Source organism: Canis lupus, chromosome 7 (genome assembly GCF_011100685.1).
Source record: "Canis lupus familiaris isolate Mischka breed German Shepherd chromosome 7, alternate assembly UU_Cfam_GSD_1.0, whole genome shotgun sequence".
NCBI classification, from domain to species: Eukaryota; Metazoa; Chordata; class Mammalia; order Carnivora; family Canidae; genus Canis; species Canis lupus.
In genome coordinates, this window is record NC_049228.1 from 79,961,227 (window position 1) to 79,987,819 (window position 26,593).

Below are 26,593 nucleotides of genomic sequence, written 5' to 3' on the forward strand. Positions count from 1 at the left end.
AGCTGACCCGTCACCCACGGACCATCAGCCACCCAATACAACGCCTCGTGACTGCAAAGTGTAAGGTCCCCGGGCCAATAGGACCAGCATCACCTTCGACCTAGGTAGACCTGAAGAGCTCAGGGTGTGCTCGCAGCTACCAAACCAGGACCTGCATTTAAGTGAAATACCACAATTGTGATTCGAAAGCACAATCAAGTCTGAGAAGCACTGACCTATCGCATAACAGACGTTGGAGAAATGTCTGTTTACTAAGTAGAAATTTTATGTTTACAAGAAACATCAAAACCGAAAGACCACTTTTGAGGTCTGGGGTGGGTGATGGGTCCACTGAGAGCCTAGGGGTCTCTGGCACTGTCACGGCCTATGGGGGCGGTGTTCCGGGGCTCCTTGAGATGATGATGCTGAGTCTGGCTGGGAAAGGTGGAAGGTCCATTGACCTCCCTTTGGCCCCACTTGTCACCCTGTAGGGTCTCTACCCCAGTCCTCCTGGAGGCAGCTCTCACGCCTCTGCCAAAGGGTCCACTACAGCAGAGCCTGCCCCTCTCCTGCTATGCTGCTGGCCCCCACAGCCGAAACCTGGGCAGCGAAAGCAGTCCGCCCAGGAGGGCACGGTCCAAAGCCCGTGCTGAAAGCTGTGTTTACAGGGCATGTCACACCCTTGCCCCACTGCAGCCAGCATCCCAGGCTGGGGCTCTGACATCAAGGCAGCAGCCTGTCTGGCCACACGAGGGGCATCTCTGAGGCCACTGAATGGCAGTGGGCCTGGGGAGGATGGAGCTAAGTATGAACTGCAGAGGGAGAAAAGGGAGGGAAGAGCCCTGGGGTGGGCGCGGCCCGGGCCAGGAGAGGGATACAAACCAGGTCTGCTAGAATATGAAGGCAAGTAAGAAAAAAAGCCACCCCCGTGGGCATTGAGAAGGCAAGTGGGGTTTGATGAGCCACATCCGCTTCCCTCTTTTCTTGTACCTTGTGAGCCTGGGGTGGTGGATGGCCGTGAATCATACTGCCTGGGAAGCTGACTTCCATCTGCCGCCTCCTCGGGGCCAGAGGGAAGCAGCAGGTCCCGAGGACGCCCAATCAGACCCACGGGGCTGGCTTCCTCTGGACCTTGTGTCCAGAGAATTGACTCCCTCCCCATCAGGAGCACATCCAGCCTCCCACGGGGCCTTCAAGGGGCTCTCTCCTCAGCCTATATGAAAGCCTGGGGCTGCAGGTGGTGGAGAGGGGGTGCGTGGGGCTCACTGGGGAGTTCTAGATTTCTAAATATCTGACCCACTAATCTTCCACCCAGGCAAATGGCAGATGTGGGACCAACAGCTGTCCTCTGCCCCAGAGACAAGGTGGCATCAGAGGGCCGGGTCTTTTGGGCTAGCTCCCAAAGCACAAGCCGTAGGTATCACTGAGCCAGGCTGTTGGGGGGTGGGTTTCTGAGGACAAGGGGCATCCAGGACCATCTTCTGCAGCAGCGGCACTCAGAGAAAGTGAGGGAGGAGGGGCTCCCATGGGGCCCCTCGTGCCCGACCTCCAGGCCCCTGACTCATCTCTGGCAGCGGGAACCCATGAGGGACACTAATGAGAGCCCTGCAGCCCAGCCCAGCCCCTCCCGAGGCCCAGCTCCTCCCGAGGCCCAGCTCCAGCGGACAACTACTCGTCCAGGTCAAGAAGCCCCATCTCCCGGCGTTCAGGTTAGTGCTCTTGCCCCGCGCTCATGTTTGCCAGACTGTGTCTCTTGGCAAAGCTATTTCCATGCGACATTATTAGCTGAGGACACAAAGAGGCCTCGTTGAGTCCAGCGGGGCCACACACGTTCCCTTCCTGCTGTGCTCAGCCAGCCCGCCCTGCGGCCAATGGACAGGCGGGTATGCCACGGACCCCTCTGTGGCTGAGCATGTCCCAGGACGGACGCCCCGCCAGACGCTGTGGGCAAGGCTGCTCCGACCATAGATCGTTGGACGAAATGCCTGACCCGGGCAGGAACCTGGGCGGACCCATGGCCAGCGCCCTTCCCAGCTGGGTGCACTTGCCCCTACACCCTGTCTGTCCCTCCGCCACTGGCTCCGGTGACATTGCTTGGGGTTGGCAGCCATTGTCTACAAGTCTGGCCCTTCTCTGAAAAAGAACAAGAGCCAAAGCTGAAGGCCGATCCCTCCCTGACTCCCCATGCCCGGCAGTACGTGGCAGACAGGCCGCTCCCTGCTGCTGCTGCCCTCCACACACTCCCAGGACATTCCGGCCCATGAGGAACATGCCCGATGTGCAAATCCCTCAGGTAATGCGGGAATTCATCACCAGGGGAGCGTGGGCGATCCAGGAATGGGAACCTGATCGGGGCCTGGAGCTGGAAAGAAATAGCCAGGGCTGGCCAGCGAGGTCTCAGGTTGCAATGAGCAGACTCCCCAGCAAGAGGGGAGGACAGCAGCGAAGAGCCCTATGGGCAGCACACAGAGGGGGCTCCCTCCTCCCTGTGACGGGGGAGGAGACAGCAGACGTCGAATCAGGTGGTTGAGCCCAGGGTGACCGCGTGCCTGGGTGAGCGCCTGGTGTCTGGGTATAATCATGGAGACAGCCCCTGCACCTCTCGGAAGTGCTGTGGTTTGGGTGACCCATCACACTGTTGTGCTTGTTCAGACAGACCTGCAGGTGGTCCCCTCCAGCCCTGCAACTCTGCTGTCTGACCTCCCAGCCTCCTGTCCTACGTGACCTGGAAACCAATTCACATCTCAACTAGTCCCAGGTACAAAGTCAGGGTCGAAACGACTTTCCCCCGCCGAGGGTCCCCCAGCGTGGTGGCCGTGCCATGCCACCTGCTGGCTCTCCCTGACGTAGCCAGTTCACTTGCTAGGACCTGAGACAGAAGAGTGGGTACTGGACCCGAGCCCATGAGATGCACCAGGGCCTGCCTGCCAGCCTCAGCCTAGTGCCCACACCGGAACCTACGACACATCAGCCGATGCTGATGAAACCAGCACTGCACGCCAGCCCCGCGGAGGAAGAAACGGAGGGGAATTGGGACTGAGCTCTCTGGAGGGATTCTGAGTGAGAAGGCACCAAGGAATGAGACAGTCTCTGATCTCGAGGCTTTCCCTCTGCCTCAAAAGTGGTCCCGGGAAGCTTAGTGTATCGGCAGCCAGATCAAACGCTTTCTGCTCACAGCCATCTAAGCACCAGTTACACCACCTCTGGGGGCTGGGGGGCGGGGGGGGTGGTCCAGGGCAGGAAGAAGAGGGGGCAGAGAAGTCCACAGCACGCTCGTGTCTGCTGGGACGCGGAGAGGTCAAACATAGAGACTGGTTAAGACCAAGCGTCAGCTCTCTTATCGTGGAAATAGAAAGAGGGAGGGGCTGGTTCAACATGAAACACCTATAAAATTAAACCGGTCCGTCGTAACCATGGAGCACTAACGCAAACACACGCCTATCTGGCACTCGCCCCTTGCCCCTCGAGTGACTCTTTATTTTCTATAATTAATCAAGCTGGGGTGGAACTTGGGGAAAGTTCACCCGTGGTCAGAATCCGCAGCCTTCTCTCTAGTAACAGCCCGCAGCGCGGGGCGGGGGGAGGTCTGGCGAGGGGAGGCACGGCAGGTGGTGTCTGCCTACCTGAAGCATGTTGAGAAGCAGGCTCCGGAACTTGGTCCCCTCCACCATGAAGAGTGCCATCTTGTCACACAGCTTGGCGGCCGTGAAGGCGAAGCTGCGGTCAGACACAGCCTTCTGGTAGATGGTCCGGACGATCTCCCCCAGCATCTCCTCAGAGTTGGTCGAGTTCTGGGCCTCCTCCATGAAGGTGGTGAGCTTGGTGTCCACGTCACTGCTGTTGTTCCGCATGCTGTTCAGGATCTCAATCAACTTGTCCATCTTGTTCTGCTGAGGGTTGGTGGTCTCCACGGCCACTTCGTCCTGGGGGGCATGGGAGACAGACCGAGGCGCACCTGAGTGGAGCCGAGGTTACTGTGGGGGACGGGGGACCAGTGGAGGGAGGGCTGCTGCCCCCAGAACGGATCTAATCCTACCTTCTTGAATCTGGGGTCTGGCACCTCTGGGAATGCTGACCTCCACCAGGGACCCTCGAGCCCTAGGGTCCTCTGCTGACCTTTCTCTTGGCTCCCGTAGCATCTGGGGCTGATCCTTCTTGCAAGCTCTAGCACTTACCCAGGATTCATATATACTGGCTGTGTTTGTCTACTTACCCATAAAATGCCTCAAGCTAGAAATGATTTAATGGGGTTTATACAAGATGAAATAAGATAACAAATGAAATACTGAGTCTAAGGGAAAATGAGGGCAGGAAGGAGGGAAGTATCCAGAATGCCCACTACCTTGGTTAAAGGCGTCCATGGATAGGCTAAATCTTATCTTCCAGACTCCTGGTTCCTACAGTCCAAGGACAATTGTGGCCCTGGTTTTGTGCCCTATGGAGACCCTGCTGGACTTCTAGAACAAATGCTATCCACCAAGAAATTCTGCAACGTGCCACTAAATCGACTGCCACTCCCAGGAAGGAAATTTCAAACAACAAACTCGACACCTTTAAGAAGTTTCAAGGCAAGTGAGTCAGACCCAGGCTGGAGAAGGAAGAAAATGGTATCTGACGGTCTCAAAAGTATCTATTCAAATGCCACAGATTGATGGCCAAGAATGTAATGGCCCTACCTGTTGGCATATGAGATGAGGGCAGAAGGGCACGGTCAGGGATACAAAGGGAGGTCCCATGCTTGCCCCTCTGTTCTCAACACGGAGAGCTCTAGGCTGGGAGGCAGAGACCAGGGTGCTAGAACCTGCTTTCTGCTTCTAGTCATAGGGCTGTGGGCAGTGGTTTCACTCTCTGGGCCTCAGTTTACTCACTGGTGAGATGAGGAGATTGGTGAGATGAGGAGATTGGTGGCAGGGCTCAGCTTTTCCTGAGCCCTGCCACCACCTACACCAATGTCCTCCTGGCCTAGGAATCTAGGAGGGCTCCCCGAAGGAGAGTCCCTGAAACCCATGTATGGGTTCTATCCCCTCCTTGCCCATCTATCTGGGTTACCATTGTGGGGGCATCTTCCAAACATATTCCATCTATCTGAGCCCCAGGGCAGAAGAGCGGTCTGCCTATAAAATAACCACTACTCAGGAGGCCTTTCCACATGTCATGGCATTGAATCTTCATGGTTTGTCTGTAAGGTGTGTACAGATGAGTCACCTGGGGCTCAGAAAGGTTAGGTGACTTGCCCAAGCTCACCTAGCCAGTCAAAGGCAGAATGAGCACCAGCTGGTTTGCTGCACTCCAAAGCCTGTGCTGTTTCCCCTCCATGACTCTACAGCTACATGTAGTAGAGACGGAGGGAATGTAATTAATAACCTCTCTTCCCTGGCCAGGCTGTGGGAATAGGTCTTGGAAGGTCTTCAGGAGAACAGGACATACTGGCCACCAGCCGGGAATGGCTACACCTTTGAAAAGTAAGGAAATGAGCGAAGCTCTCCTCCTGGACCTCACAGCTTCTTGCCCCACAGGGAGCAGTGTGGTGGGAGCTCAGGGCCATGAAGATGCCAGGAGCAGCATCTCTGCTTCAAGCCCTGGCTGGGGGAGAGGCCTGACCTGCCTTGTCCTGCCTGAGTGTGGACTGGGCCTGGCTTCTCGGGCAAAAGGTAGAGGAGGGCAGGCAGTTGAGAGGGGCCTGGGGAGATGCCCAGAGCTTCGAGCTCTGCAGAAGCCCCAGAAGGAGGACTCTGGGGAGGTCTGGGGACAAATCGGCCTTTCTCGGGAATGGTTCCTCAGGGTAAGAGAGTGGATTTGATGCTGCCAGTGACAGAGCCCCATCCCTTGGCTAGAGGCACAAGGGACATATCCTCCAGAATCAGCGAGCCAGGCCAACTCTGGGAGCCAGGGCCAGGGGTAAAGTGAAGAGAGAGAGGCTCGGGGCAGGGGTAGGCAACATTTAAGAAGGTCCCCACTCTCAGGGCTGCACCAGTGCAGGGCGGCACCTGCGGGATGCCAGGGGTGAAGGCTTCCTCCAGTATTGTCCCTTAGGCCCTTCCTTGGCTGCAGACTGATGAAGGAGGAGAACCACACAAAGCTGAGGTCTGCTGCACTCTTCCTGACTCACCTTTGCCCTCTCCACCCGGGCGGGGACCGCAGCAGGCTGGCACTTACCTGGGGGAGAAGCATTGGTCCACCTTGTATCAATTCTGAGGTTCCCCCAAATGCCCCGTTTGCACTACCAGGGCAGTGAGTGTCTGACCGCACAGAAGACTGGAGAGAGAGCCAGGCCTTCCCCACACCCGTCCCATCGTCCTCTGGCATATGCACCTGCCTCCCTACTTCCCTCTCAGGCTGAGGCTGGTGCCCACCTGGGCCTCCCGTGGGATCTAGAAAGCCATGGGAGGTGCTCGAGGGGTTCACGCAGAGCTGGCCAGGGCCTGCCACTGAGTGGCCGAGTGTCCCTCCAGCAGTGATAGGCCACCTCAAACCCGAGCCCACCCACCGAAGTGCCTACCTCGTGCCGTCCTCCCTGGTGCAAGAGAACAACAAAAATTCAATTACCGGTACCTTTTCTTTCAGCCTTCGCCGCAGCCTGTCTTTGGAAGACTGGAGCAGGGTAATTTTGGGCCGCTCCCCGATGCGCTCGGGAATAATACTGTCTTTACGCTTTGTCTCAGCCTCCGGACCCCCTGGCTGCTGCGGGGGCAGCCTTTCAGGAGCCCCTGGGGTGGGGGCATCAGGGCTGCGGGGGGGCTCAAGGCCGCCGTGCCCAGTGTCCCCCAGGGCGTCCTCAAGTTTGGGGCTCTCCATGGTCACGGTCTCTTTGGCATTGCGGTGGGCGCCTGCCTCCCCCTTGTCGCCCGGTGGGTGCTTCATGTTGCTATGGTGCCAGCGCCGGTTCTGGCTGTAGCCGTGATGGGTGGGCCTTCCTGAGGAGTGGGGCACCGAGCCCCCCTGGTAGGATTTCTGGTGGTCCCTGTTGTGTTTGGCACTGCCCGGCTGGTGGTCACTGTGCTGCTGGGGCTTGTTCCCTCCTGGAGGTCTCTGCTGCCGTCTGCAAACCAAAGGAGAGAGACAGGGTCACTGGGAGGACTGCTCAGGGTCCCCGGGGCGAAGCGCTAGGAGAGCGGTTCACTGAGTCAGTCGTTCATCCGTTCATTCCTTCAGCTCCCTTACTGAGCACCTCCTCTGTGCCAGGCTCTGTAGGGCCTGCAGATACAGCAGGTCCCTGGGATTACAGAGGGCTTCAAATGGGTCCTTGCGTTAAAGTATTATTTTATTCCCTTATTGGAACACACGTCAGCACATGTGTGGGGAGCAGAGTTAAAACGAGCCCTAGAGGAGTAGATCCTTCTGACTTGGGCCACAGCCACCCTGCAGCTACTCTGGAAGCAATGGTTACCCTTGTGGGGGCATCTTCCAAACATATTCCAGGCACATGTTCCAGCAAAGATGTACACTCAGACCTGCTTCTGGTAACAAATATCCTATTAATGAATTTTCACCATAATGGCTCTTGTAAAGTTCTATCATTTGTTAAGCAACCATTTTTGGGGGTATATTGACATTTCCACCCCCTAAGCCCACCGACAAAATACGCAAGGAGAGGTTGTTATGGGCTGAATTTTGCGTCCCCGTCCCCTTCAATTCATATGTTGAAGCCCCAATCCCTACGACCTCAGAATGTGACTGGATTTGAAGATTGGGTCTTTAAAGAGGGGATTAAATTAATCCCTTAGGCCACGACGGTGGGCACCAATCCAATCTGACTGGTGGCATCCTTACAACAAGAGGAAATGTAGACACAGACACCAGGGTTGCAGGCATACAGAAGAAAGACCATGTGAGGATGTGGCAAGAAGACAGCCATCTACAAGGGAGAGATGCCTCAGAAGAAACTAATCCTGCAGCTACCTTGACTTTGGACTTTCAGCTCTAGAATTCTCAGAAACAAAATTTCCGTTGTTTAGCCAACCCTGTCATCGGTTATTTTGTTACGGGAGTCGGGAGTCGGAGCCAACTCATACAAAAGTGACACTTGACTCGCTGATCTACTGGACACACTATTTGCTAAGGTAGATAATATCACGTGGAACAAAACTGAGGTGTGCACATGGGATGAACCCCAAACGTTTTGATGTGTGCACTGAAGGCAAGCAAGGGATGGGAGGGGGCATCCTGGGGACCCTCCAGTCTGTGTACCAAGGCTGCTTCCGTCTCCGGATGTCCTTGCATGTATACCCTTCCAGTGTTTTCCATGTCATGACTTTATGGGAAGTGAAAAAGTAGAACAGGACGACTGCGAGCCCCTCAACTGACGTCGCATCGTCAGTAAAGCAAGCTTGCAGAAAGAAGACTACCTTCTAAAGAATGACCCTCGTCTGTGACCCATCTCTTCGATGGGCACAACAGACCTTCATTGCAACGCATTTTCTGTACAAAAAGGTATTAATTTACTTTAAGCCCACTTATTATGTAAACTGTTTGAACGACGATCACCCGATATTTTGTATCTGAAAATCTGGAGGCATCTGGGGTTGAGGTTAAACATACCACTTTCCCATTAAAATGAATGAAAACTTTTTTTTTTTTTTTTTTTCCATTGAAAAGCTTTCCCTACTGGCAGGGTTTTCAGGTGGTAATTAAAGTTGTTAAGTGAGAGACAGGAGTATAGCCTTTTGTTTCCACACAAATGGTAACAACAACGCACTGTATCTTAGAAGCAGAAATCAGTGTGTTTCTGGAGGGAATTTGACGATTTGTCATAAGAGCCTTTAGAATGTGTAAACCACTGGAACTTGTAATTCCACTTGTGGCAATTTATCCAAAGGAAATAATCAAAAAAATAAAAAAGGGATGTAGGTACAAGGACGCTCACCACGGCACTGTTTAACTGCGGGAAACTGAATGTTCGAACATTAAGAACACAGGATGAGACTTCACTCTGATTGGGGCACCTGGGTGACTCAGTCGGCTAAGAGTCTGCTTTTGGCTCAGGTCATGAACCTGGGGTCCCGGGATGGAGCCCCAAGTCGGGCTCCCTGCTCCTCAGGGAGCAGGCCTCTCCCTTTGCCACTACCCCCTGCTCATGCTCTCTCTCTCTCTCTCTCTCTCTGTCTCAAATAAATAAATAAAATATTAAAAAAAAGACTTCACTCTGTTGATGGAAGAAAACATGTGTTGTAGAATGTGTAGCATGGTGCTATTTTTCAAGGTAAATATTTATGTGCATAGAAAAATATGGAAGCAGACACACCAAAATACTAATGGTGGTTATCTCTGGGATGGGATGAAGATTTTTCTTTTTTTTAAATTTGTGTTTTCTAAGTGAACGTGAACTTCTTTTTCTTTTTTAGGGGTGGAGGGGCAGAGAGAGAGAGAGTGCACGAGCTTTCACGCAGTCTCCACGTCTAGCACAGAGACCCGCGGGGGGCTGGATCTCATGATTTGAGGTCATGACCTGAGCGGAGATAGAGTCTGATGCTTACCAACTGAGCCATCCAGGTGCCCCGGACAGGGATTTGTTTTTCTGAACTTTTTATTATGAGACAATTACAGATTCACATGCATTTGTTAAGAAATAACACAGATCTTTTGCATCCTGTACCTGGTTTCCTCCACAGTAATATCTTGCAGGACTGAGGTACAAGATCCTAATGGGATCTTGACATTGACTAGGGTACAGAACCTTCCCATGGCTCCTAGGATGCCTTTCTGTTGCCCCTGTAGAGGTGTCCATTCCCCTTCTAGCCCCTCCTCTTGAGCCCCCCAGGCCATAACTAATCCAGTCTTCATTTCTACAATTTGTCAGCTCTAGAAAGTTATATAAATGGAATCACACAGTATGTAGCCTGGGGGGATTGGCTTTTTCACTCAGCATCATTCCCTGGAGAGGCATCCCATCCCAGTTTGGGGGGGAGGATGTGGTTTGCATGTTCCATAGTTTGCTCCTTTTTATGGCTGAGCTGTGTTCCCTTGTGGACGCATCTGTGAGTTTAAGTGTTTACCCGCTGCAAGGCATCTGGGTTGTTTCCAGGTATTGGCTCCCATGTACAAAGCTGCTAGGCACATTTGTGTGTAGGTTTTCATGTGCACATAAGTTTTCATTTCTCTGGGGGGTGCCATTGCTGGGTCACAGGGTAGTTGCTTATTTTTTGGAAAAATTTACAAAAGATTTTATTTAGGGGCACCTGGGTGGCTCAGCGGTAGAGTGTTTGCCTGCAGCTCAGGGCGTGATCCTGGGGTCCTGGGATCGAGTCTCACATTGGGCTCCCTGCAGGGAGCCTGCTTCTCTCTCTGCCTGTGTCTCTGCCTCTCTCTTTGTGTCTCTCATAAATAAATAAATAAATATAATAATAATATTTTTTTAAGATTTTATTTGAGAGAGAGAGAGTGAGCATGTGCAGGAGGATGGGTAGAGGGAGCGAGAGAATCCAAGCAGACTCCTAGCTGAGTGTGGAGCCTCTCCAACTCCGAGATTATGACCTGAGCTGAAACCAGGAGTCTGCTGTTCAACCAACTGAGCCACCCAGGCGCTCCAGGGTAGTCGCTTATTTAGAGAAAAAAAAAAAAAAAAAAGCCCAAACTGTTGAACTATTTTCCAGAGAGGTTATATTCCCACCAGCAATGCACAAGCTGCTTGTAGTCATTATTTCTCTGGGTAACTCCAAACCCATCCTTTCCCTCCTTCTACTGAATGGATTCTGAGAACACGGATGTTAGAGAGGCTATTACGGATTCCCAGGTCCCAGAAGCTTGTTCACTTTGCCCTTTTTCTGCCCATTTTCTCGGTGTGGCTCAGATCGGATCATTTGCCTTGCTTGCACGGTGCTGGTTCTTCCCTGTCCCTACTGCCCTTGAGCCCATGCATTGAGTTTGCAACTATTAAGTTCCATTTGGTAATTTTGTTATAGCTTCTATTTCTTTGCCAAGGCCTAACGTTTCCTTTGTGTCAAGCATGTTCCTAATTGTTCTTTGCGCGGCATTTTTATGCTGGCTGCTTTACAGTCTTTTGTCTGATAATTCTAACATTTCTGTCATCTGGGTATTGGGATCGATTGTGTTTTTTCATTCCGTTAAGATCTTTCTGGGTGTCAACATGACTAAGAGATTTTTGGTTGAAACCTGGACATTCTGGGTATTATATTATGTGAGTGTGGACTTAAGTCCAAAGCCTTGGAACTGTTTGAACTGGCTTCCTTGGACCTTGCCCCAGGAGCGGAGAGGGCTGCCACGGCTCGGAGTAGAGGTTGGGTCCCCTCCTGGGCCTTCTCTGACACCCCGAGCGGCTCTTCTTTGCTGGTGAGCAGGGAGGATTCTGGGCCTCCACACTGACGCCTCCCTGGCAGGGGCGGAAGGGTACACACTGCTCCTCCCCACGTGGCCCCTCCTGACATCACCGGGAGCAGGGAGCCTTGACCCTGGGGGTGGCAGTGGGATTCTAGGCTCCCCGGGCAGCCTCCACAGACATGGGGGCAGTGCTCGACCCCACAGGAGCGCGTGCCCGCTCCTCACTCAGCCTCTCTGACACCACCCTGCTGGAGCCTTGGACACCCCCTCCCAGCCCGGTGAGTGTGAACTTTTGGCTCCTTCCTTGGCCTTTGCTTGTGTGGGTCAGGCCCGAGCCTGCTTTTTTATTTATCTTTTTTCTGGGAGCTTTGCCTCATCCAAGAGTTTTCTGCCTTGTGAAGCAGCAGGTCCTTCTTTCCCGGCCCTTTGGCTACATGGCACGAGTTCGTCGGGGCTGTTTGGTCTCCCTCGGCCGAGCGGCGTTTCTGGATTGCTGGCTTCCTTAGCTCCAAGCCTGGGGTCTGCGCAGCCGGCCAGAAAACTGCAGCAAGTTACCACTGTGTCATTCCTCGGGTGCCGCGGTCTCCAGCCCGCCTGCTTCTCCCCGGCTTTCGGAGTCCTCTTGTGTTTGCTGTTATATAGAATGTTCAGGGTTCCTAGTTGTCTGTATTTATTTTAACAACTTCAGAGTCATTGTAGAAACATCCGCAGAAGCCTGGTGCGTTGAACTGAGCCAGGCTGCCGGGATGTGCCCTGGGTCCTTCTCGTGAGGCCTGCGTGGTAGTTCTCATCGTTGGGTGTCCAGGTTCCATCTCATTGGGTCTGACGTGCATCGCTGGTGCAAAGAGCCATGCTGCCCTGACACCTGCGTGGAAGAGGCAGCCCTGCCACCTAACACCCCTCGGCTCTGCTGGCCTGCCTAAAACTCTCCATTTTATTGCCCAGTGGATTCATCCTAAAAACAGAGACCATCAAGGGACCAAGGCTGTAAGTTCTGGAAGATGGTCAGTTTGCATTCACGGTGCGGGGCAGGGATCACGCGCACAGGCGCCCAGGAAGCACTGGCCCTCGTCCGCCAAGTGAGTCACTGGGTCAGCTTCTTTCCAGGATCACCAACTGGCTTTCACACTGCCCAGACCTAGGTCCAGATGCCTGAGACTCGAGTCACCTGCGAAGCACAGACCCACCTCCATGGGGAGATCCAGGAGGAATTCCACAGCCCTCCAGCTCCTCGGGGTACACACACGACGGAGACCGGAACCCTCCCCCTGCTTTTAGTTTTCAATGACTTTCATAATTTGCCCTTTCTCCTACCGTTCTCTTTGTTCTGAGTATGAGTAATTTTTAAGAGAAGAACCTTGGAAATTCCCTGGCAGATAATGTTTGATTCTCACGACTTTTCCCATCCTTATTTAGAAAATTTGCAACTATGGCTCAAGGAATGCCCCCAAAGGATGGCTGACCAAGGCCTTCCCATCATTTGTCTTGAACTGTCTGGCTTCCCACTTGCTATATCAGGGATTTCCCTGTCTCTGCCCAACATCCTCCCTCTTGCGGGGGGGTGGGGGGGGGCGCCTCCCTCCCCCAAACAAAGCAAAACAAAACTTCTCTCCACCTGGGGGAGGAAGGAGGGAATTTCTACACGGTTGGGGGTCAAGGGCTCAGCAAGAATTCAGCTCGGTCTTGCAGACATTCTGCTGCTCTTGCTGGCCCTCGGAGCCAGCCAGCAATGATCAAGAATGCCCAGGTGGCCAGGCGCTGAGGCAGGGTGTGCTCAGACCCATTTGGCCTGGTGGCAGCCCCTTTGCACACACAGAGTGCTGTCCACAAGCAGGAGTGGAGGTCTGGGAGTCCATCCTTAAGGGCCCCCTCCTAACTGGGCAGTCAAGATATCGGAGTCAAAAGGAAGAGGGTTGACGGGGGTGGGGTGGGGTGGGGTGGGGGCTGGACGGCTGGGTGATCCCTTGGGAGGGGCGGCATGGAAGAGCCAGTTGCCATTGGAGGCAACAGGCATGAAGCCTTTCTCTTTCCCTTTCTTCTTTCCTCTTCAAGGCTCGGATCAGCTTTCAGGGCCACTGATTGTTGGGACCGGTCTCCATGTACAGGCTGGTCAAGGAGCTTTCTTCCCATTTTACAAGTAAGTCAACTGAGGCTCCATGAGGTGATGTCCCACATGCTCTCCAGAGTGTGCCCAGCCTGTTGGCGAGTCCCAGCACCAGCACCCACCTCCTGACTGCCTCCCGTTTGCCCTCCGATCCACGATCCAGCCCTTTAGGACAGAAGGGCCGAGAGGGCCCTCGCCATCAAAGGAGCCGGGGGGGGGGGGGGGGAGCTGGGCCTCAGGCCCCCACCTTGGAGACCCAGGCTTCCCTGCTCTGGCCATTCACAAATATTTGTCAGCGGTTGCCAGCTGCGCCAGCCAAAACCAGCTCCTCTCTCCTCTGTGTTTGTTGGTCCTGGGTTTCATCAATACCTCTCTTTAGGGGCCAGCTGGCCGCTTACCATGAAACCTGTGGGTTTAGGTTTGGCCTGGCTGTGGAGGAGTTGCTCCCGTGGCCAGGCAAGGAAGCACTTGGTCTCTGATGTACGGATGTGTGGGGCCAGGTTCTGGAAACATAGTAGACAGGCCATTTTGCAGCCTCGCGAGCAAAAATATAGATAGATAGATAGATAGATAGATAGATAGATAGATAGATGATAGAATAAAACAAAAAGGCAAAAATCCATCTCCCTGTCTGCTTATTATGCTCTAATCTCTCTAGGGAAGTTTCCTTTGGTGCTGGCGGTAGAGGGGAGAGGAATGGCTCAGGAGAGTAGATTAATATTCCACTTGTGCTACTGGCAACACCTGCTGTTAGGGAAATAATGCCTTGTTTTTTTGTATTTTGTTGTTTTTTTTTTTTTTTTTGGAGAGTGGAAATTGTCAGTATGCTTTTTCCATGCTTTTTCCACTCATTTAGTTTATTCTTTCTTCTTTGGGTTCTGAAATCAGATGTCTTGTTTCACTCTAAGATTGCGCTCTTTTATTAAAAAAAAAAAAAGAAAGAAAGAAAAAGAAAAGTTCCCCACACCACAGCTGCATTTTGGGAGGTGGGTGTAGGGAGAATAACTTCAGATTTTGTTTTAAAAAAATGATTCTAACAGCAGTCCGAATGCAGACAAACGTCTCTCTGTTCATTTTTTATTTCATAATTGTTCCCAATGAGATATTCCGAGGGCCACTGACTTATTATGGTTCTCTCCATGTCGGACACTTTACCACATAATTTGTAGGTCTGCTTAAAAATTTCTGAAAGCAAAATTCCTAGGGCAAGTGGTTTTAAAACTATGCAGGGGCTCATATTTCTTGCCGTCAGAGAAAGTGATGATTGCTCATTACTAGCCGAGGCGCCTCTACTCCTGCCCACCTACACACGCCCTGTGCGGGGTGCCACCTTCCCCGCCCCAGCCCGGGGCAGCGCCAGAGCGTGACAGGCTGTGTGTCCCCGGGGCTCCTCGGCAGCTCCGGGCCGCCCAGCTCAGCGTGGGCAGGTGGCGCCTGGGAACCAGGGTCCTGGCCACACACACGCCTGCTCCTGTTTGCTTCAGCAGGGAAAGTGGGAGGTTCGGGGAGCCACCCCAGGGCAACGTGCCACTGGCTTGGCAGAGGCACAGGGTCCTGGTGGCCTGTGTTGACTGAGCACCTACTGTGTGCTCGGGGCTGGAGGAGGTGATGGAAATCCCCTGGGTTTGTTTCGAGGCCCCCCACGGGCGTGCGGCTCCGCATCTGTCTCCAGCTGTGTGGCCCCGTCTCAGGGGTGGCTGTGATGCTTGTGGAGTGACCGTATGTGACAGTGGCACAGGTGACTGAGCCACGGTTCAGAGAGGTTGCCCAAGTAGCTAGTGATGAGACCTGTTCCAGGAGTCCATCAGTCTCCACGCTCAGGGACTGCCCGAGATGTGAGATGACGGGATTTTGCAGGTGCCTGTTTGAGGTCCTCCCACTGTTCAGAGAACCGGGATGCCACTGCAGCTCATGCAACCACATTCCCCGTGGTCACAAGGGCCAACATCCTGGCGGCGTCGGCTGGCTGTGCCCACATCGGGCCTCTGGCGGTCCCTGGAGGACGGCGCCTGTGTGCTTCGGGAACACTCCCGCTGCCTCGGACGGCCAGCCAGGCTCCGGGCTCCCCCGCTCCCACACCTGTGGGACTCTCCTTGTGCGCACAGTTGGGAAGAAAATAATTCAGGACTGAGGCCTTGGCCAGCCAAGGCAAAGGTTTGCGTCAGAAGTCCGGTTGGCCACTGCCACGGATCGAAAGCCGGAAACCTGACTTTTATGTGGCCCACGGGATGCTCTGGGGTGGAAACAAGAGGGTCCGAGTGGTGCCTCTACCCCCTGCCCCCAAAGGCAGAGAAGAGACTCTTCCAATCATAGAACGCATGAGCAAACCATGATGGGAGGGAAGGCTGCTTCATTAATTTTTCTGTAAAGGTCTTATTTATTCATGAGATACACAGAGAGGCAGAGACACAGGCAGAGGGAGAAGCAGGCTCCCTGCCAGAAGCCCGATATGGGACTCGATCCCAGGACTCTGGGGTCACACCCTGGGCCAAAGGCAGAGGCTCAACTGCTGAACCACCCGGGGGGTCCTATCACCTCATGAATTAAACATGTTCTGAGATTGTGCTGTGAGTGTGGGGTGATCAGAGGTGTCAGTGGGCTTGCCCGCCCTGGGCAGAGCTCCTGGAACACCAGGGGAGCCGGGGCTATGGGTGACAATGGTTGTGCTGTCCCCCAAGAGCAGCCAAATGCATCTCCTGATCCCATCATTGCCCCAAGGCCCTGCCCAGCAGCCTTCCCCAGCTCCCTAAGGCCTCTTCCCTGTCCTTCTGACTCTTGATGGCATTATGGCCTGATCCCCCGTCTACACCCCTGCACAGCCTCATGTGTTCTTCTTGCAGGCCTTGGAAGTATCCCCTTCCTTCGGATGGGGTGGAACTCTCTCTGTCCATCCCTCGGGGTCTGGCTGGAGCTGGGCACTCATGCATGCCTCCAGGAAGCCCCCCCCCCCCCCCGCCCCATGCATGCCACGGCCTGAGGGCTTGGTGATGACTCTGACCCACGGCTATGCCCCTGTAGCACTTAGGCTCCATGTGCAGAGACAGTCGCTAATCCATAAACCACAGAAACAGGTTATTTGGCTGCAACCAGGGACAAGAGTCATGAAGGAAAGGAAACAGAGAGTAGCACCAGCTCTGTGGCAGCCGGGTCACAGACGCAGGACAGACTCATAACATGTGGGACCATGTGCAACAGGACAAAGCAGGCCTCTCGTTCCAACACTACTGAGAGTTTCAGGATGGGCCGGTGAAGGTTGAACCCACCGCAGCCCTTGCTGCCCACAGACGCCCTGACACAGGGGACGGTGCGGTGACAAGGACACAGAGTAACGGTAATAAAAACATGCCAACACATATGAAGCACCAGCTGTGCACTGGGCAGGACTTCCGCTGCCCCCAAAGAGGGAGGCACTACCATTAACCCCTTTTTACAGAGAGGTCAGGAGGCACAGAGAAGGCAAGAACCTGTCCAAGGCTACATGGTTCACAAGAGGTAGAGCCTGGGTATAAATCTAGGCGGTCTGGTCTCAGCATGTGTGCCCTCCCTGACCACGCTCTCTGGCCTCGCAGTTTTGAGGCTTGATGGAGGGTCCTGAGGGCCGGGGGCAGCCTGAGTCCCTGCTGAGCCCCTGAAATCCAAATGCAAATCCAGAGGCTCTCCAGTGTTGGCCAAGGCCAGAGCGGGGAGGGATGGAGGGCTGGCGGCACAAGGCGGACACAGGCTAGATACGCAGAAGCAGAGGCCAAAGGCCGAGCCAAGGCCACTGGGAACAGGGAAGCTGAGGCCCGTGGGAGGGGAGAGCCTGGGAGGGCTCTGGATGGTGCCCGAGTCGAGGTTTGGAAATCCGGCTTCCAGCCTTGGCTCCAGCGCGTCTGGGGAAAACCACAGAAGCCACGTGTGGCCCTCGGGTTTCCATGCGAGCTGGGAACAGTCCTTTCCCCCACCGGTCTGCCCATTCCGGGGTGGGGACCATGGAGCCCACTTCATGGCTGTGCCCGGGGAGGGAAGCAGGAGCTGCAGGCTCTTGCCACCTTCTTCCATCTTGGGGCAGCCCAGAAAGCCACAGAGAAGTGGCTTTCCCTGGGGGATAGCCGCAGGGGCCCCGAGTCTCACTCAACTGCACAGGCATTGCTGAGGTGCTGCTGCCAACACCCCGGGAATCCAGGGCCCTTGGCCAGCCCTGCTCAGCCCGGACTCCTCAGGGCTCACTGTTCCCACCTGCAGAATGGGAATCCTCAAACCCCACCTCCTCTGCATTCCTGCCCGGGTCACCAGGCTGGTCAGAAATTTCAGCACCATCAAGGCCAGGAGAGCATTTGGAGAACAAAAAGCACATTATAAATGCGAGGTATTATTTTTGTTCCAGCGTGAATCAGGCATTCCAAGAATCCTTGGCCTCAGATGCTCGTAGGCAGCGTGATGTCATGGGAAGAGCACGCGGCTGTCCCGGCGGAGAGTTTCCAGCAGAAGGCCCGCGCCCCTGCGTCCTGCAGGCGGGCCTGTGGACCCCGGGCGTGCCCTCAGAGGCTGGCATGTCAGGCAGGAACGCTGGTCGAGCCCCAACCGCGCCCTCCAGGCGTCCGGCTCTAACTACCTGCCGCCAAACAGGCTGGGCCCAGGACGCCGCGCCGGGAAGCAGAACCTGCCCCAGCCACCCTTTTGGAGGCTGCAGAGTTTGCTGGCTCCTGCCCACTGCTCCGGACGAGCAGAGGAGGCCCAGCGAGGGGTGTGGGCTGGTACCCTGTGCCCCCTCTTTCACGGCCCCTCACAGCCTGGCCACGGACAGCGCTCAACGCAGACTCTCAGGGCATTTCCCAAGAGGCAACCTGTTGCTGTTGTTCAAAGTGTGGACCAGGGAGCCAGATGCCCGGGTTCAGATCCTGGCTCTGCTCACGGCTGCACAGCACGGGGCAAGTACCTTCACCTCTCTGGGCCTGTGCTTCATGTGTAAGGTGGGCACAGAGTCCCCCTCGCCTGGGTGCTCGGAGTTGTAAAGGAGCCGAGGGTGTAGAGGGCATATATTGGTGTTTGCTGGGGAGGACCACATGCTGTGGGTTTGCCAAGCACAGCAGGAATCCGTCAGGTACTTGGAGGAGGGGATGAAGGTGAGCACATCGTGGCGCAGCTGGGAGAGCCGAGGATGTGCGCCATGCCAAGTGTCAGGAGCCCTAAGATGTCCAGCCTCTGGCTTTTGCGCCAATTCTGGCTCTAAGGACTCATCCCCGAACTGACCTTGCAGGATGGACTTCTTGACTACCAAATACTCACACGGTCACCTCCCAAGAGAAATACTGCCTGACGGGGGACCTGCAGGCTGAGAGGCCACCTCCAATGGCTCGTTTACTCCCCGGTGAGCGCCTGGCTGTCAGCACCCACCACAGCTGGCCCCACAGGCCCTCGGTCACCCCATGTGCCGATTTTGGAGCACACTCAGGAACCAGTCGTCCATCAGGGCCACTTCTCCACATCCACGGGGGCCGTGAAACAGCCCTCGAACTGCAGTAGGTGGGACAGAGGGAGGGGGAGGCACAGAGGGTCTCCTAAGACTTTCTAAACCTCAGGTGTGAGCAACTGCTGAGCCTTTCTGAACCACGGGGGACAGAAGCCCAGGGACATGGCCTGAGCACTCCTAACGGACACACTTCCTCGCGCGGAAAGCTGCCCCACAGTGACAGGGGCTGCCTGGAGATTTAGTGAGCTCCCCCTCACAGGAAGTGTCCAATCACTGACCAATAGCTGTGGAGACCTCCTCTCCCTAAGCTGCCTGTTCTGCCCTCAGCACCTCCTCCAGGAGGCCCCCTGGGTATCAGGAGTCCTCACTTGGGGAGGCAGCATGATGCAGCGACACACAGGCTGGAACAGGGCCCACTGGGCGTCCTCTGATTTCACCCACACCTAGCTAGGTAGTCTCACGCAAGTCACACCTCCCCACCCCTCATTTGTTTTATCAATCGAGTGGGACTGGGACACACAGGAGAGACGCTGAGCGGAGAGGCAGGTCCACAGGGCTGGGTGATAGACCTTGCTGGCTGTCCTTCCTGCCCCCCGCCCCCACTCTGCCTCAGCCCACCCTAGGAGGGGGCCCAGGGAGGGAGGTGAAGGGAGGTGGGGAAGGTGCAGGGAGGTGCAGGGAGGTTGGGAAGGTGGAGGGAGGTGGGAAAGGTACAGGGAGGTGGAAGTAGGTAGAGGGAGGTGGAGGGAGGTGCAGGGAGGTACAGGGAGGTGCAGGGAGGTAGAGGGAGGTGCAGGGAGGTGGGGAAGGTGGAGGGAGGTGGAGGGAGGTGGGGAAGGTGCAGGGAGGTACAGGGAGGTGCAGGGAGGTAGAGAGAGGTGCAGGGAGGTGGAGGGAGGTAGGGAAGGTGCAGGGAGGTACAGGGAGGTGCAGGGAGGTGAGAAAGGTTGGGGGAGGTGCTCTCCCACAAGAAGCAGGGCTGCGCAGGGCTCTGGGTGGGGGACACTCCTGGCGGGACCACCTGCCCCACTCCCCAGGCCGCCCTCCTGGGGCCTCGTCCTCCCTCACACCTTGTTACCCAGGGTCTGCTCTGTCCCCGAAGGGCTGTCTCTCTGTCCTGGAAGGAGACGGAGTGTGGGGTGTGCCATGGAGGTCCCCAGAGGAGGGCCTCGCTCCAGCCCCAGTTCTCAGCTATGGGGCCGGAAGGACTGACAAGTCAGAACTTATGGGACAGGGAGGGCCGCTAGACACGGTCCCCAACCACCGCCAGCTGGGCGAGGACACAGCTGCCCCACAGATGGGTTCTTGGGCCAGAATGTTCCAGAGCACTAGGTATTGGTAACTGGGTGCTGACGGCTTTCACATTAAACACCTCTCCACCGGCATTGGGTTCACACATGCAGGACAGCCAGGTGGCTGATGAGGCCTGACCTCCCCTAGCTCCCAAAGGCAGGGCATCTTGAGGTTTAGAGTAGCAAGTCTGTTTTTTGTTTATTTTTTAAAAAAAGATTCTATTTATTTATTTGAGAGAGAGAGAGAGAGAGTGTATGTAGAGGGAGAGGGAGAAGCAGACTCAACGTGGCACAGGGACCCCTATGCGGGGCTTGACCACAGAACATGGGGATCATGACCGGAGCCCAAGGCAGACGCTTAACCAACTGAGCCCCCAGGAGCCCCAGAGTAGTGAGTTTAAAAATCAATCAGAGACTCCCCCCACCCCGACCACAGAAGTCAACCAGTAAAGTGAGGAAGAATGATGGAATTAGGAAATCATTTGGCAAACATCACAATGATAATTGTTTCAGGCAAGAATCATCACTGGAGGCCAGTGGATGAAAGTTTGAGGGAAAACAGAATATTGGCACAGTCTCCAACTATCTCCCCACAACCCCTGCTTAATGACAAAGGGAAAACCCGTAATTTCACAGTGGGGAAGCTGGGCAGACACTGCCTTTAACCCAGCAATCAAAGTTAACACCACGGGTTACGGGCGACAGGACAGCCCAAGTCCTCTGGTCTCCTGCCCTGAGAAGGACACACCATCACTCACGTGCCTGGAACCTGAGGAGGTACCAGAGAAATCCCACATGAGGGACCTTCTACAAAAATAACTGGTCTTTTTTTTTTTTTTTTTTAAATCAATGTCACAAAACTCAAAGACTTAGGAACCGTCCCTATATTAAAAAAAAAAAAAAAGACACTTAAAGAGACACGATGATGGAAAGTAACCCAGGATCTAGGATCATTGGAGAAGAACGACCAAGGCCTGTGGGTAACAGCATCCAGTCTATGCTGATATCCTGATTCTTATTATTGTCCTGCAGAGACAGAAAGAAATGTCTTCATAAAGCAACGCCCTATGATGTGCCCAGCTGTAGTCAGGCAACTTGCTCTCCCACAGGTCAGGAAAAACTAGGTATCTGGGGGTGGGCGGTGGAGGGGGGAAGCCCCTGTGGTATAATGACAGTTCTTTGTATGATTCTTGCCACCTTTCAGAGTCAGAAACATTGTCAAGGCCGACGTTTTCAAACCAGGAGCAGGAGCTGGTTAGAGGGCATTCTAGAACAATCATGAGACGCGGCTAACAGATGGTGGCGATTCGTCTTCAGTGGGTTTCATCTGTAACAAGCCTGGGAAGTAACATGAAAGCCCCTGAATCTGGCCGCAGAGACCCCTCCGCAGCAGCAGACAGAGCCGTGGGGCCCCCCTCCTCACCATAGGGACGGCCCGGCCCAGGTGACGGCAGAGCGCCCTGCACGTTTGTCCTGGGGACCCAGAGGGATTGCCAAGTGCAGCCGGGCATCTGGGCACGGTGTGCTGGGCAGCCCAACTCCTAACCCCAGGGCACTCCACAAACCATCATCAACACGTGCATCTGCCCTTTTGGATGAACTTGCAGCATCAAGCTGCTCAAAGCAAGGCTCTGTTGCTCCGGGTGGGCCTGGAGATCACCCACCAGGAGATCTAGTCCCTCAGCGAGTGGGGGAAAAGGTTATATTTTTATGTTTCTTATTTTTCACACCCGTGGGAACTGAGGCAGTTCAGTGGAGTCGCTGCAGCCTTCCTCAGCTCTTTAGCTTTGAGAACTTGTCTCATGGGAATATTTCACGTTGCTAATATCCTTAGGAGCTTAGAGGGTATTTTGTTATTTTTGACAGTCTACAATAAATAAGTTATTTTATGCAAATCGTGTTTTCGAGAAAGATTTGAGAGAGAGAGAGAGAGAGAGAGAGAAAGAGAGATCGAGCACGCGTGCACAGTGGGAGGGGTAGAGGGAGAGGGAGAATCTCAAGTAGACTCTGTGCTGAGCACGGAGCCCCCGCCATGGGACCCGATCTCACAACCCCGAGATCACGACCTGAGCCCAAACCAGGAGTTGGTTGCTCACGGACGGCGCCACCCAGATGCCCCTTAAAACATGGTCTTTGTTTGTTATTGGGAGTAAAGTATAAGGTTCACGTTTAATAAGAACATACGCGAATAAAGGCAAAACGTGACCTTTCCTCACTTACCAAGTGATGCCTTTCTCCTTCATTCATTATCAATGAGCTATGAAGACAAAAGCACGACTTCCTACAAAGACGTTTCAAGATGACATCCTACCATCACATTGTGGCTTTGGCACCAGAGACCCGCTAACATGGAGGCTCGCGTTTGACTATACAAGGCAGAAAAAGAAACAAAAGGCAAAGACTGATCTCGTGGCCCCAACGTTTGGGATTCGTGAATTTCACGTTTGTTTAAAATAAAAATCATCCGCTTGGTTTTTGTAATTTCCTTGTTTTTTTCCTTTTTTTTGTTTTTTTTTGTTTTGTTTTGTTTTTTGTTTTTTTCCTAAATGGCGAGATCCGAGAAGTTTCAGGAAGTCTTCACGTGCAATCACTTTTGCCCAAGTAGCAGGTCCAGAGTGTGGTGGGTCTCAGTTCCTCCGGGACAGGGGCTGGAAGCCTCCTGCCGCAGCAGGAGCTGCTGCCCAGGGACTCGGACCAGACGAAGGGGACTCCAGATCTGGGCAGAGCACCCGAGGCAAATGTGCAGAATTATTACCACTTGTTTGTTCCTCATGAACCGGCCTTTTATTATCAGTGTTCTTTAATGCTTCCTGCCATTAACCAATTGTCCATTACAGGCAAAAATTAAATATTTGGCTAAGAGTAAAAATAATTTCAAACTGCGTAATGGTCAAAACCACCAAAGTGGCTCCCGGGGCTGCTGGATGATGGATTGGCTGGGGCGGGGGCGGGGGGGCCTGGGTGTGCTTCACCCATCTCCATCACACCAGGCACTCACTCCACACTGTGGGCAGGGGCTCTTGCTGGGCAGTTTCGCCTTCAGGGTGAAAAGATACTTCTGGCATGGAAGTAAAAGCTTGACCCTGGAGCCCCCCCAGGCCTGGGCTCAAACCAGGGCCCTGTCACCCCCCAGCTGGGTAACCCTGGGCAAGGCTCTTTCTTATTGGCTTGTGCCTTAGTTTCCAATTTGTAAAATGGGGGAATGATGACAAGGGGGTACTGCATAAAGGCTGATGGTTAACTAAGCTCCCCTTGGCCCAGTGCCTGACCCACAGCAAGGGCTGGAAAGGAGCCCTCACCTCTGCTGCTGTAGCTGCACTGGGGGAACAGGTGCTGTGGCAAGTCGGGACTCCAGGAGCAGCGCTCTTGCCCCTGTGTGTGCGGCTAGGAGGCCTGAGCCCAGAAGACAGCTCCTCTGCAGGCACAGGGGTCCACGGCAAGCTGGGCCCCTTCCATGCCACCTGGGGTTGACAGTCCCTGTGTGGGGTATTCAGAAGGGTGACGGCTCTTTGGCAGGGGAAGTCTCAAAGCCTTGAAATCCACTGGCGATCTAGCTGTGTGCCTTTCTCATCCCTGACACCCATTGTCACACCCTCCCACACTTCTCCCCACTGGTCTCGAGCATGCCCATTGGGGGATCCATCTGGGTCACCTGGCCCTAGGACCTCTTCCCGGGTTGGTGGCAAACATCCCTGTGTTGAGAGCCTGTGTGCACAGCTCATTCCTGGGGGGTAGGTGGGGGCCCCTTCTTGTTCTGCTCCTGCCAGAGTCACTGCAGGAAGTATCATGATCCCCTGGAGAAGGACGGTTATGTTCTCCCTGCAGGGTTGTGGGATGGGGGGCTCGGAGGGTGTCTCAGCGGCCTGGGAGTCAGGCCTCAGGGGTCTGGGACCCAGCAGCCTTCCCTTCAGGGGTGAGCCTGGCCTGAGGGCAGGTGAGGCAGAGAGGAGGGCGGCTGAGGGACAGTGTCACTCAGTACAGCTCGGCGAGGCCATTCCTTTGAGGTGGGAAAGCAAGGTGGGCCTCCAGCTCCCGGCTCCAGTCAGGAGGGGAAGCGATGTGGTTGACAGGCAGGTGGGGGCTGTGTGGCCAGGCTAGGGGATCCTCTGGGCTGGGCTGTGGGACCCAGGAAATTTAACAAAAATCCCCCACCCCTGGACAAGCAGAGCAGGACTAACTCCATTTTGTGCTGCCCCCGTCACCTCCTGTATGACCCCACATGACCTGCTTATTGCTTAAGGCGCTGCCCCACCCTAGTCGAGCCGCTGGGCACACCCTAATCGGAAATCGGCTCAAAACAATGTAACCCTGCTTTGTGCCCCCCAAAACTGTGCTGATTCTGACCAAAGTAATAGGCCAGCTCAAGTGGATACTATAGGGTAAGGTGTAATTCAATCGGCACCTGCGTGTGGACCGACAGGACGGTGCAACTTTCTGCATATCCCATGGGCCCCTGGCCCCTATAAAGCTGCTACGCCTCTTAGTCTCGGGGTCCAAGTCCCTGCTCCGCTGCGTCGGGTGCACTTGGACCCAAGCTCGAGCTTGTAAATAAACCCTCGTGGGTTTGCATCGGTGTCGGCTCCTCGGTGGTTTCTCGGATTCGCAATCTTGGGCACAACAGGGCCTGGGGGGTTGGATTCACATTTTCACTCCTGGCGGCCTCGTGGCGCACTGATAACCCATTGCCTGAAATGGCCTAACAGAGGAGGGGGGGCAACGCGGCTGGAGGGCCGGCCCCACAGCTGGGCCTCTGGGCTCCGTGCTCCTGGCTGCCGGCTGTGTGCCACCAGGTCCCTGGAAGTACCTCGCTGAGCTCCGGTTCTCTTTTCTAATACTAACAACCGTAGCAACAGCAATGACATTTGGACGGTATGTTCTGGGTCCAAGGGCCGGTTCTAAGGACACAGATCCATGTGTTCAAACATCTGCACCTGCGGGGGAGCCAGCCACGTTGCCACCCTCGGACAGCTGACAAAACAGGCCTGGAGACGTGAGGTCACTTGCCCAGGTCACACAGCCAGAGCGTAGGAAGCCGGGCGGAGCCCAGGTGATCCCTCACCCTTGGCGGAGGGGCCGAGGAGGCGAGATTTCTAGAGACGCGTTAAGCTCTAACGTCCTCATGTTTCCACAGCCTGTTAATGATTTTTTAAGGGTCTGATCCTGGCTGCCTCCGGATGGCCACGAACCGACCACTGTGGGAGAGAGGTGCAGGGGGTGCAGCCCACTCCTTCCGAAAGCTGGACCTTCTCGGCTCCCCGGGGACACAGAGGAACAGTCAGGGCAGGCCAAGGCAATGACCCGAGTAGCCACAACTGGCCAGTGGCCCTGAAGCCCTTCCTCCCCTGTCGTCCTGCTGAAAGTGCCCCGGGGAAGCAGAGGAAGCCCCCCCAGGGTGGGGTCCGGGATGAGCACGCACTCAGCACGGGTGGGATTTCTAGGAGGGTGATGAGCGGCCCCGCAGGAAGGCCTGGGCCGTGGTCTGGCTGACTGTGACTCAGGGCGCCTGGGCAGTGAGGGCGGGGCAGCGGGAAGATTCTGGAAAGTCGGGGCGGGGCTAGCTTTGGGGGCTCTTGTGCTGACGGCAGGGGAGGAGCAGGAACCTTGGTTTGGCTGCAAGTCTTGTCAAAGCGTCAGAGCTGGGTCGGGGTTGGGGTGGGGGCCGGGGTGGCGGCGGCCAAGCCAGGGAGCAGTGGGATCGCTGGTCGCCGGGAGGGCGGTGGTGAGGAGCTCCCCAGCTGTCCTGGGGGGGGCCTGCAGCAGCCCGCCTGAATTTGCGTCCTGGCCGTGCCTCCGTGTCGCCGTGTGACTCCGGTGAACCCCTGTGTCTCAGTTTCTTTGCTTGTGAAATGCAGATATGAGGGGACCCGCCTCAAAGGGCGGTCGTGCCGTGTGCATGGATGACAGCGAAGCCCTTCACACACAGGACTCGTTCTCTAAGAATCTACTAGACATGGAGGCAGGCCTGTTGGGCTTGTGGCGCGTCAGCAGGAAGCACGGGGCCACCGCAGCTGGCTGGGCGGACACGTGGGGCAGGACAGGGCGGCGGCGAGGGGAGGACAGACGCCTCTGCTCCAGCAATTGGCGTGACTGGCGCAGCGCCCTCCCTGGAAGAGCCAACCAAAGGCACCTGTGAAGCTGGGAACTGTCGCAGTGGCAGCGCTGTGCCCCTCAGGGCTCGGGGCCTCTGCGGCTCGGGGCTGACCGCCGTTTCGGAGGCCGCCCGTGCAGCGGGCGAGGGGCAGCGACAGGCCTCGGCCCGGCTGCCCTGAGCAGTGCTAACCTGTTGCATGGGGAGGGCAGGACGGACCGGACGTTAGTTCGCAGGCCAACCAAGGATGAGGAGGGGTGGGCCGGGGTCAGAGCAGGGTGGACCACGGTCCCTCCCACAGCGTGCCGCCAACCCCAGGGACGTGGGGCCGGAGTCCGGCTCTCCTGGACGTGTCGCGGGCCACACACTGCGCGAGCTCGCTTGGCACGCAGCTCGGGGTTACA

At 55.3% G+C, this 26,593-nt stretch overlaps 1 protein-coding gene and 1 long non-coding RNA gene across 3 annotated transcripts in view; one reads left to right on the forward strand and one right to left on the reverse strand.

Moving 5' to 3' along the window:
• CTIF (cap binding complex dependent translation initiation factor) overlaps positions 1-26,593 on the reverse strand; it is a 278,706-nt gene that overhangs the window by 80,921 nt on the left and 171,192 nt on the right. Inside the window, 2 exon segments of the mRNA XM_038543993.1 lie at positions 3,603-3,902; positions 6,532-7,018. Coding sequence (XP_038399921.1) covers positions 3,603-3,902; positions 6,532-7,018 — 787 coding nt within the window.
• On the forward strand, positions 13,218-21,996 carry LOC111096841. 2 transcript variants are annotated; one of them, XR_005362733.1, is made up of 3 exons: positions 13,218-13,390; positions 21,134-21,210; positions 21,306-21,996. It is a non-coding gene; the product is annotated as an uncharacterized LOC111096841 (long non-coding RNA). The 2 variants fall into 2 exon arrangements; XR_005362732.1 differs by lacking the exon at positions 13,218-13,390 and having other exon boundaries at positions 19,772-21,210.